The sequence below is a fragment of the Morone saxatilis genome, unplaced genomic scaffold, assembly GCF_004916995.1.
Source record: "Morone saxatilis isolate NCDOM2014 unplaced genomic scaffold, NCSU_SB_2.0 Contig8, whole genome shotgun sequence".
NCBI lineage: Eukaryota > Metazoa > Chordata > Actinopteri > Moronidae > Morone > Morone saxatilis.
This window is the reverse complement of record NW_023340257.1, coordinates 5419012-5431374: the sequence shown is the minus strand read 5'-3', so window position 1 is coordinate 5431374 and position 12363 is coordinate 5419012. Positions and strand designations below refer to the sequence as shown.

Below are 12363 nucleotides of genomic sequence, written 5' to 3'. Positions count from 1 at the left end.
TGGGGTATTCCCCCTTCAAGACCCGTTGTAGCGCCCCAGCCTTCACCCGTGATGGACTAGCCACATTGAGCTGAGAGTGAGCGAGCCCCAAAGACAGTTTGAAGGGAGTGAAAGAGTGAAAAGGCCCAGCGAAGGTCAAGTAGAATGGCTTGCCTTAGAATAAGGCCCCTCTTTATCTGCTGCAAGTATGCACTATAGGCACAACAGCTGGGGGGAAAGGGAGGGGGAGAGGTTGTTTTTTAATGTGCATGAGTGTGTTTGTGTGTGTTTCTGAGAAAGTAAGGAAGAATGCGAGTGCGTGTGTTTTCCTCTCATGCATCTGTCTGTGTGTTGCTGAGCATGTGCATGTGTGTGTATTGGGGTTAGGGTTGAGTGTCAAAGTTTGCAGAGGCCAGCCAGAGGCCAGTAAATGCACCATCTATGCTGCCGATGGGGGGACAGGCAGCTGTCAATCACCTGACTGATGAAGCCTGACTTTCATTCAGAGCTTTGTTAACTAATTAGCCCAGAAGCTTTTGTGTCGCGTTGGGAAAGAGGCTTAAAATGTGTGTTTATGCTGTAGTCAGGCCATGTGGGAATATCTTTTGTAATAGTGCACGCTCTCAAACTCTCAAAAAGGCATTGAGCAGACGTTTTTCATAGATACTTGATCATATTGGTTTTTGAGCTTTACAGCGTAAGCTACAATAATGCAGTGTTTGATGAAAATAATACACTTTGTACGGGTCATTGAATGAATGCACTGCTCAGTAGAACCTGATTTCAGGTATTTCCTTGTTCAAATATTGATTCATTGCCAAACCAGGAGTTCCTTAGTAATATTTCCCATCTACCCTCAGCCATATAACATGAATGCAGCATTATACAGTACATTACTGCTATTCTAAATTTCTCAGCTCTTACTATACTTCACAAATTAACTTGCTCCGGATCAAATTCCTTCCTCTTTTTTAAGCAGGGTCGCAACAAGATACTTGCATAGGGCAAGAGTTGTATGCGCTTATGGACTCTTCATCAGTTCATAAGGAAGATTAATAGCTGCTGTAGTCAGTAAGGGCAGCCTGACAGCAGAATTAAGAGAGATGAAACCTGTCAAACATCCTCTTTGTCAAGTACACAAACTGGGAGTGACAGTTAACCTGCTAACAGCTCGCCTCCTTGTTGGACTCCAACAAGTTCCCCCGCTGACATGGAGTTATGAGTCATTTTCAGAGTTAAAAGACAGAGAAGAACTGCAGGGTCACAGGGCCACGGAGGGTCGCTCTCCCCCAGCGCTACACAGGAAACAGGGTTAGAAACACATTTAGCTACAAATGACAGGTAACCATTTCCAGCCCCCCCCCCCCCCACATCCTCAACGACTCACATAATTCTTTGTTGAGAGCATCAGGCTCCTTCAGACCCGTTGTCGTGTCATTTTTTTGGAGCATAACAAGGCTGTGATTGACGACATCATTGCTCACATCATTTTTGTGTGTAATCACGATCCCATGCTTTAAAAACCCACAACAAACACACACACAGCTCTGACACACTCTCATTTACAGGGCAGCTGTGAAGGTTGAAACTCCTCCTTAGCAAGTCAAGTGAGTTCACCCTCCAGCCCCCCTCCCGCACACAAACACGCACAAAAATCCACACGCACTCACACACAAGCACACCATCTTTTTCTTAACCCACCAGAAAGAGTCACAGATGGGTCCATAAGCTGTCAGTAAAGCCATTATCTGGCCCAGCATCTGCCTGTCTTGACTTCTATATACTGTTTAATGCAGTCGGCCAGTCACTTAGTCCCCCGGCTCCTGAATAGGAGCAGCATGGTCGGCCCGCCCAAATAAATGCTGCGTTTGTCTCCTCTGCCTTTTGTTTTGTGTTTTTTGAGAGGGGTAGGTGGAGAGAAGGGGGGGGCAACGTGTCAGAGGCTCAATTTACCCTCACTATTAACCAAAGCCCCAGAAGAGTTACTGGGATGTCCGAAGAGGGGTGTAAATAGTCCACATATGGTCAGTCAATTCCCCCAAGTCCTGAAATCCAAGTTTGACACATCCCCTTTCACTCCCTCTCTATCTGTCTCCCACACACACACACACACACACACACACACATACGTATGCTCAATGCGTACTGTCTCATGTCTCAGTGGACATATTTAAGCCTTTGTGTCCCTATCCGACTGCCCCCCCACTCAGCAATGCCGAAGTCTTTCCAACAGTCTGTTTCAGCTAAATCCTCTATTCTCCTCCTTCTCCTCGTGTTTCTCTTCCCTGGGATGGCGCTGCACGGTGGGATCCATTTTGGGCTTTCTTGGCTCCGGAGAGGTTGTTTTGGCTTGGAGTCCCATGCACTGTGTGCCTCTCAGGGCTTCAGTTTGGTTAAATTAAACAGTTTTCTTTTCTCCTCTAACCCCTTCCACCCACCCCCTCCAACTGCTCCTCTCTTATTTTGCGGCTTAATGCTCCTCGGCTCCCGGGCAATCTTGCAGAGGCTGCTTTTCCAGGCCTTCTCCTTCTCAGATAATTTTACCCTTTTAAGGCTCATGTTTTCTCATATTTCGATGGACTGACAAGAGCCAGCAGCATGTCTGCAACCCCCCACTCCTTTAAGCTGAGGTGGAGCAAAATATACAGAGAGAAGTCAAGTGTTTACAGGGGCTATAAATACAACGTTTTAAGATATAGCATATGTATACAGGCAGGAAGCGATATGACGGTTAGAGTGGATAATTTGATTGGCAGAGGCTATTTGACGGTGCCAAATCGATGTGATCAGATTTTGGGGATAGCGAGGCGATGACGGCAAACGGGGCACTCTGAAACCACAGGTTTACAAGGTTGGAAAAGATCTGGGCAGCAGGGGAAAGGCTTCAGCCTCTTCTTTCCCCATCTACTCTTCTCTCTCCTCCTCTTTGTCACAGTAGGAGAGGTAATATATATCCTGATGCTGATTTGGCATTATATTTCATCAGCACACAGATCATTTTGGACAGTACTGTGTGTGTGCTTGACCACACTTAAAGGCATGTGACCAAAGGAGGGGGTACTGTTAATGGACACTAAAGTGGAGGCGCCTCAGGGCTGACAAGCTCGATTAACGTAGCCTTAAAATGCATGTAGAATCAGCGCTGTGGACGTGTGTACAAGGTCATGTACTTGGAGCGCTGTAGCCTTTTTGTGTGTGCGTGTGTGTGTGTGTTTCTGAGCTCCTGAGACAAGCTGTGGGGAGTAGTGAGCTTCAGGGGGCAATTGGGTGGCTGCCCTCCATTTTGGCCCATGTTTGCCACCAAAACACCCTCTATGCCCCATGCGTCATCCCGTGAATCTTCATCACCTGCCACTTTAATTTGCATTACATTATATTTTAGTGTTTTAAGGCATGCGGTTGATGCTTAAGCTTAATGTGTGATGAGTGCGGCAGCAGAACAAACTTTTTTTTCTTTTTATCCTTAACAAACACACACATAAAAATCCAGCATGTTGATGTGAGTTTGTAGTGTATAAAAATTATCCATCACCAAAACAAGTTGCCTCTACTACCTAAAAAGTCACAGTGGAACTTACATTGAATTACAATTTTTTGTGATTTTTGCCGTAAAATAACCCTACATTTAAAAGACATAGATTGATTTCCATAGGAACAGGACACTGATCATTGCAGGCTACAGTAAAAAAAGTATTCTTTTGATGTGGAGTCTTTATAAATAAGTTTATGTTCACTTTCTAATAAAATCTAGTCTAATAAGTCATGAGTCTGGTGAAAAAAAGTCAAAATAATTTTAAAAAGAATGATTTTTTGTTTTATAAATATTTGTTACATCTTATTTTCACCTTTAAACCATTCACAGTACACAGCCAATTTACATATTTTTCCAGCCAAGACACAAACACAAACTCACTTTTAGACGCTCCATAATTATTGTTACAGCGCTGAGAAGAAACTAAGAAGAGACAGGCGGGATTTTAATGTTTAAAGAGAGTTAGTGAAGAGAGAAGACGGGGGAAATCATCGACGTTCTTCCTTTCACCTCAACTGGTTAGGGTCCATGCATTCAACAGGGCTCACAACATGTACTACGCTTCTACCAACTGCAACAACAACAAAAAACAACACAGATGCCCAGACAGACTATCCCCATGGGTACATTTACATTGGCAACAACGGCCCCTGTTGCCCCTCTCCACTGCCCTCTTCATCCCCTCAGGTGCTCTCACAGTTCCCTCTGGAGGAAGGGGGTAGTTTTTTTGGGGGGGGGGCTAGAATGCCCCCCGGCTGTGCCCCCATCCCCCCCCCAAGCCCTCTGCGGAGCCTCTTTATGTCCCCCCTCCAGCTCCCCCGTGGGGCAGGTGACAGCCCTCCACTGTGAAGGGCCGAGGGAGCCATGACGGATTCCACAGATGGAGCGTGGAAATCGCCGGCAAAGACCTCGGCTCTGTGGAGCAACAAAGAGCCCGAGAGTCACAGAGAGAAATATGGGTGGAAAAGAGAGAGATGGGGAGAAGGGGGACAAAGACAGGCTGCGAGAGAGGGTGAAAAGGAGGGAGAATGAGAGCGAGAGAAGAGGGAGGAGAAGGTGGTGCTTGTTTAAGGAGGGTGGCGTGCAGAAGTGCAAAAAGTGTGTTTGTTGGGGCAAATCAGGAGTTTGCTATTGTTTGGAGTGAAAAATGTGCAAGTCTGATGTTTTCTTCTACATTTTATACATGCTGGTTGTGATTCCTATCACCTAGTGTTCTACCTGTCAGCTGTGGGATGTTCAGTGCAATGCATTTACTCTCTTGGTATAATGTGGCACTGACCCAGATCCCCCAGCAGACAGCGTTATCGTTTCTTCCCATCGCCTTATCTTGACATCAAGTGATGCCGCAATCAGACGAAGTGAAGTGAAACAAATGAGCCCGTTTGAGCCCTCTGTGAAGGATCTGATTCAGGATTGTATCACGACTAGACTCCCGAGACTTCAGAGGTGCCACTCTGTCGCTTCTTTTGAAAAGTTCTCCAAACCCCGGTAGCAGTCATAACCGATAGGTAATTCCAAAGTGATTAAGGATTTTCCCGGCCGCCTCAGCTTTCCCAGGGCCCAAATCCCTGTGAAATGCTGAGGAACGTGCATGCTGCTAAAGTCGGGGGGCGGGGGGGAGCGAAAAAGCATTCCTAGCAGCCCTCCTCCATGCAGGACCTGGAGGGGGAGGCTACAAAAGGCCTCATCTCTTGTTTTTCAGCCATCCTGTCCAAAACTCCAGAGCCCCACACTCCACACCCCGAATTCCTTCCCCACCAGCTAAAACACAAGTCCTATGACCCCACTGGTCATGGTCTGCAAAGTCCTAAAAGTTTCTGTCACCGTGTTGGAAATCATAGTGTGTAAAAAGTTGTGAAACATTTGACTGAGTTGATGTTTGTAACCTCAGTGGCCATTTTGATTTTCTTCTTTTCTGTGCATCCATTTGAGAACATGTCCACCATTTTAGTGTTATGGTCTGTCGTTCATGTTAAAATGCTAAACACACATGCAGGTTGACAAGGAGCGAGCAATCTATGAGTGCAAAATTGCAATATATTCAGCAGAGGCTTAAGGCAATGTCTCCATTTCGCTCGCTCCCCCTTTGAAAATATTTTACTTATTGCCTCCCTCATGCTTGAATGTTTCTTTACCAATTTGCTCCTAATGCATGTTAAGTTGACTCCCACTGCTATTGGTGTTGCACGGGGAAAATCGCCGAAGGGGGAGAGAGGATCAGTTTCACATGAGGGGCCCTGAGCTATTTGGATTCTCTTGTATTTTATTGTTGCTTCTGAGGGGGAACTAATACAGTGTTGCACACAAAACTTCCCCTATGCTGAGGGGGAATTAATTAAGTGTAACACAAAAAGTGGGCGCTCTGGCCTTGGTGAACTTAGAACGGAGCCAATTGAGTGTTTGAAGTAGTGAGTTAAAATCCAAGCTGCTGGCTTATAGAACATAGTTCACAATAGTATTAAAACTGATCTGAGACAGAGATGAAAAGCAGAAACACAAAAGCTGTCAGGACTAATAATAACACTGCAGCTCAGTCAGGCTGAAGATCACACTGTCAAAAATATGTAAGTTTTGTATTTCTCAAATTTAGGATTGTGATTCCATTAGAGAGTTTAGTTGCTTAATCAATTAATTGTTCGATATTAAAATTAATAACAAGTTTAAGTCATTTATTGAGCAAAAAGGCCAAATATTCTGTGTTTACAACTTTGTGTTTTTTTTTCTTCGTTTGATATAATTGTAAGTGTAAAACTTTGGCGTTTATACTGTTGATCAGAAAAACTCTTGGATTTTTTTATGGGCATATTGATAATTTTGAAAACAATTAACCAAAAAACAAAAAACAAGTTTTATTTTTCAATCACTGTATTACATTTTTGATTCTCTGTGACTCTGAACTTGACGTGTATATATGTATATATATCTTAAGACTTGATACTGAATCACTATGACTAACAGTGATTGCTAGAGAAATCGTATGGACTGTGAACTCATATGTGTGACGAGACAGAGAGAGTGGATAAGTAGTTTATCCTTCTTTCAGGAAACTGCTCTTGGCAATCCAGGCTACTGTCCACACACACACACATACACACACACAAACGCACACAGACAAACGCACACACAGACGCGCGCTTAAAGAATGGCCCCTGGATCCAAATTAGCCTTTTGTGTGGCTTTTAGTCCACCAGTCCCCCTGTGGTGCCCTGGGAATCTTGTCCATTGGGATTATTCCTCAGGCTCAGAATATTCCTTCTGAATGGAGGTCTGTTTGGCCACAAGACTGAGGAAGAATGATGCCTGATGGTGCATGTCTGTGTGGGAGTGTGTAAAGAAAAGAAAATAGCCACTAAAGTAAATGATTGAAAACAGAGAGCAAATCAATTGATATTTTGTTATTCTGCTGAACAGCCACCATAACAAAAAATACACTTAAAGCACCACCAGCATCAGCATGTTTGCTCCTCAGCAGGGTTTCAAAGGTCAGGTGGTCACTTCAGGTTTTATAAAGCTCTGCTGAGGCTAAGTTAAGCTGAGTGTGTGTATGTGGTTTATCAGGAAAAAACCTTTGAGGAGTGGAAAACGTTAACTTCTGATATCTGATACTGGGAGAAAATCTCATCTTGACTGATTTCCTATTTTTCTGTCTCCTGCGTTTGAACAGCAAGTCACTCAGACGAGGGTTCGGACGTAGAGTCGGAGCCTGATCTGCCGCTTAAGAGGAAGCAGCGGCGCAGTCGGACCACCTTCACGGCAGAGCAGCTGGAGGAGCTGGAGAGGGCCTTCGAGAGGACCCACTACCCCGACATCTACACCAGGGAGGAGCTCGCCCAGAGGGCCAAACTCACAGAGGCCAGGGTTCAGGTATGAGAGGGCAAATGCACATACTGTATATCCGCTTTCAGTATGTGCAAGCTTTTAAAAAACTGAAGAGAGACAAAAACAGATTTTAGCTTGTTAAATACAGGAATTCATATGATGGATTGTGAAAGAGTTTGGGTTAGGGTTAAGCTTAGGGGTTATACACTTTACCTCAACATTACAGAGAACCATGAAATCCTTAAAACTTAACTTAAAACATAAAAATGTTTACAAGATAGCAACACTCACACATTGACTTCTATCTGACCTAACACACCAGCGTGCAACTTGATGACCTATGAACATCCCTGTCTCACACACACACACACACACACACACACACACTTTTAGACATAAACCCTATGGCTTTACACACTCTTTGACCATTTAAAGGCAACCTGCTAAGCTCTGTTTGCTTCATACAATGACACACACACACACACACACACACATACACACACATACACTTCTCATCCACACTCCCAGGGGCCCAATGTGGACTTACCTATTTCTGATCTGGAGTCCAGTAAATTCTCCTCCACAGGCTCCATATGTGAAGTGTAAGCAGGCCCAGTGTGAGTCCTGTCCATATGGACACGGCATGTCACTCACACACTCAGTGCAACCAGCCATGATACACATCTTACCCACACACACGTACACACTCAACATTTTTTCTCACTCTGTCTTTCACCTTCCTTTTCAGCTTCACGCTCTAATTGAACTGTTAGAGAATGTATTATTTTGTGTACAGTATATGTAAGTATGTGTTAACTGTGCAAACAAATATAGCTACCGCTTTTTTAACTGTGATTTTTTTAATCTTTAAAATATCTGCTAATACATACATGGATGGCAGCATTAAAAACTGTAGTCTGATAAACACACAACACACACACTGATCAAACGTCGTATCTCCATGCACAACGGCTGAGTCCTTACTGCAGCGGCCTGGGTTTGATTCCAACCTGCGGCCCTTTGCTGCATGTCATCCCCTCTCTCTCTTTCCTCACTCTTCTCAAGTAAAGGCAATACAAGAAATAAAATAATAAAAAAAAAACCAAATCATTGTCCTCCTTCATAGGTTTGGTTCAGCAACAGGCGGGCGAGGTGGAGGAAGCAAGCAGGAGCCAATCAACTGATGGCATTTAATCACCTGATCCCAGGGGGTTTCCCACCTTCAGCCATGTCAAGCATCCCCCCTTACCAGCTCTCTGACAGCACCTACCCCCCCTCATCTATAGCACAAGGTAAGAGAGGAGACGGACTGTGGAAATAAATGCAGTGGTTGAAGGTTCACATGTGGAGAAATATAACATACTGCAGCAAATAAGTTCAGAATAGTTCTATAGTATTCATGCTATGAGCAGAAGGTTTGTTTAGAAAATGAAAGACAGTTTTGTTCTTATATTGATGGCATTGCATTTTTCATTTGGTTTGAATCCAAAACCCATTTGTGGTAGAAATATCTCACCACAGAGAGACACGTTATCATTCTGCAGTTATTACAAAACATTCAACTGTCTTTTTATCTTGAGGCTCTTCTCAGTGTCAGTTAAATTACTATCCTAAGTGTAATTCTATTTTAATCATTAATATTATATTAAACAAAGTATAATTTGACAGAAGTATTGGTCTTTATTGCATAACCAGAGAGTCTGATAGTTTTGGATTGTTTGCTAAATTAAAATAACCTATAACACTGCATGAGAAAGACTTTATAATATGATTTCATATTCAAAAAATATAAATGTCTTTATACAGATTGAACAGACATGTTTTTAAATGTAAGTTTATATTGAGTCAGTCCAGCAGTTTTACCTCTGCTTAAGGGATAAGTTAACGCAGTAACAAAAAGTTCATTGATCCCACCACCAATCACTTAGCGGTTACGTTTTGCAGTTTTTAACTGACAATCCTTAACTTTGTCTGTAATGCCTTTGGTAGTGTCGGAGCCCCCGAGCACGGTGCATCGCCCCCAGCCTCTCCCTCCCTCCTCGGGCCACCAAGCCTCCGGAGGTGGAGGGCAGGGAGAAGGAGGATCCGCCTACTGCCTCGCCTCAGGACGCCACTCCTTCTCAGGCTACTCGGACAGCTTTGTGAGCCCCGGAGGACCGGCCAATCCCATGAACCCCGCCATAGGAAACGGACTCTCTCCACAGGTGAGACTGAAATATGTGTATTTGAGCTTCTCAAAGCCAGACACACAGCTCAGTCAGTAAAACAGCAGACTGCACTGCTGAAAGAAATGTAATTTAGTCTCAAATTTAATAGATGAAAACTTTTTTCCTAAAATAAATTAGTGAGAAAACTCCACAATAACAGTTTTAGCCTTGAAAAGGAAATCTATGGAGACAACAATTATAGCTGAAAACAGATACTGCATTAATTTGTTTTAAGAAATACAAAACGGTAAAATAGAAGATTTAAGTTTTTTTTTTTTGCAGTGTATTTATTTGACAGGAACAAGACTTGTGTGTTTGACACTGTACACACCTCTAGAGACTAAGATAGTTTGACTTGCATGAATAATACCCATAACATGCCACACCAGAGCCGCTGGGCAGAATTAGATTTGAACATGATTTCAAAGAGTTGAACCCGGTTGAGAAACGCATGATTTACACAGCTTCACACAATACATACTCTCTTCAAGTAATATTTCAGCCAGGTGTGGAATAAATGCACGCGCTTACTGATTCACCCACTTGTCTACTAACTGTACGCTCTACACACACACACACACACACACACACACACACACTTACTCCTCTGCAGTGCGGGAGGATGGGTCACTCACTCTTGGAGAAGAAAAGTAAGATGACTCTAGAAGGACAGAGGACATCTGAGTGTGTGACAAATGAGAAGTGAAAAGACAATTACAGCCAATTATCCAGGCATGGAGGCCCAAGGTCTCTGCACCTAGACAGAGGGTACAACAGAGGAGACAGAGGAGCTGGAGACCCTAACAGGCAGAAAATGAGATTTCAGCCTGACGCAGTCTGACTCCTCAGAGAACAGCAGTGTGAAGTCAGAGACACACTCGCACCAATGCACACAGGCTCACAGGTCCACATAATTACAGGGACACACACGTGCACACAGTGTAGATAATTGATCAACTCCATGACATTTTAGAGGATCAGTTGAGGATTTTGCAACATCTTTTACACAAATATTACACGACATGCTTGAGCAGCATGGCTAAGTCAACTTTTCAACCTTCTGTTTAGATGGCACAATTGATAACTGCATTTTTTATTATTTCAAATACAGCAGCAATACAGGGAACACAGCAATGTGTGCAAGTGTTTGGGGCAGTAAGTGTGTGTTGTGAGAAGACTGCTTCCTTTGAAAACCCTATCTGCAGAGTTCGTCCTTATGCTTTTACTTTTGTAAACTGAATAACCATCATACATGCTTTCAGACATGCAGACATACACTGCTGCATGCATTAAACATGAACAAACTGAATATCCTTTACAAACAATATTGTGCACGAAGGCAGCTAGACACAGCATCCTCGTGGTCATGTATGTGTGCACAAACACTGCTACACACTCTACACTGCTATACTATAGCCTCAAGGGAAGCTTCTCGTGATTGCATTCTTAAAATGTTTGCCTCGACATTCCCCCATGTGAAAGCAAAGGTTCTAATTTTTTTGTATATATTTCATACAGCGGGGATAGAATGTCCCGTCTCAGATGTTGCCCCCCATCCCAACATTCTTCCCTGCTAACTCCTGGATGCTCTGATTTAGGCCGCTGGCAACGGCAGTGCTCCGATATGAAACACCCTGGACGGGCAAGCCAGCAGCTATCTCATGAGGCAGGGAAAGGGTCAGGAAAGAGGGATGATGAGTAGGGGTTTGGTTAAAAAGATAAAGACCAAAGATAAAGTAACCAAACTAGAATTCATGGGTTTAAAGAGCACTTATCCCTGCTCCCTGTGGCTTGTTTAAGCCAATGTATACTTACTCTCTTTCTGTTTAAACCAAACCCTTCAAACACAGGTTAATTTTTTAGGAAAATGTTACCGGGCATGGGAGGAAACACAACTCCCCTCTCCAAATCAACATGGACTCCTCCACTCACCTCCCCTACTTGGGAAATGATTTAAGCAGGACCATGTGTGTGTGTGGATGTAGAATAATATGTCACTTAGAGGGCCAAGAGGACCAAAAGAGCAGCGTACCTGCTTCTTATTAGGACAACTGGAGGAGCCTTGAGGCCTTTGCTCTGTTGTGGAGGAGGTGGGATATGATACATTTAGAGGTAGCAGGTTCACTTAAAGTTACTTTCATAAGTGATAAAGCCAGTCTCAATTTATTATTAACGGTTTACTGAGCACTTTGATGATGGACAGGTAAATCCAGCAAGCGTTGAAGGGGGGGGGGGGGGGGAAGAGAGATGGATCTGCTTGTATTTTTAGTTTCTGAAAAGCTTTCATAAATAACATAAAATGTTCTAAAGTTTAGCATACCAAATGCAGAGAAGTGTGTGTAAATGATGAACCAGCACGGACACTGAGACAAACATACACACTCAGACACACACACACACACACACACCACACACACAGCAGGAAATCCCCTGCGCTGACATCAAAAAGGCTCCCAGACAGACATAGCACCAGAAAGGAAGAATTAAGAATTTGTCTCAGATCCACGGCTCCACTTAAATTCCTAAAATTCCCTTTTTGACACTGCTCCAAAAACCCATGGCCAAGTATAATGTGACTTATCTCCGAGAGAGATAGTGCCGACAAATGATAACACAACGAGAAAGGTCTGTGTGAGCTCAGGCTCCTTTTCAACCCTCCAGAATAATTTGCAGTTTGAGAAAATCCGTTTGCTCTTGACCTGGTCTTTAATTAGCGACCAGATAATCAAATTTGGGGGAATATTCCTTGGCCAGCAACAGGGACGGAAAAAGAGCTGTGGGGCAAAGAGGTTTCAACTGGTTCAAAAACAGACTCGATACCACCAA

At 43.7% G+C, this 12363-nt stretch overlaps 1 protein-coding gene across 4 annotated transcripts in view; it reads left to right on the top strand.

Annotated features, from left to right (window-relative positions):
* The window catches only part of LOC118341886 (paired box protein Pax-3-like), a 26126-nt gene that overhangs the window by 8004 nt on the left and 5759 nt on the right, over positions 1 to 12363 (top strand). For all 4 annotated transcript variants that reach the window (XM_035680291.1, XM_035680289.1, XM_035680290.1 and 1 more), the window contains exons 5-7: positions 7176 to 7375; positions 8457 to 8622; positions 9320 to 9534. In XM_035680291.1, the coding sequence (XP_035536184.1) occupies positions 7176 to 7375; positions 8457 to 8622; positions 9320 to 9534 (581 nt within the window). The remainder of the gene's footprint in view (positions 1 to 7175; positions 7376 to 8456; positions 8623 to 9319; positions 9535 to 12363) is intronic.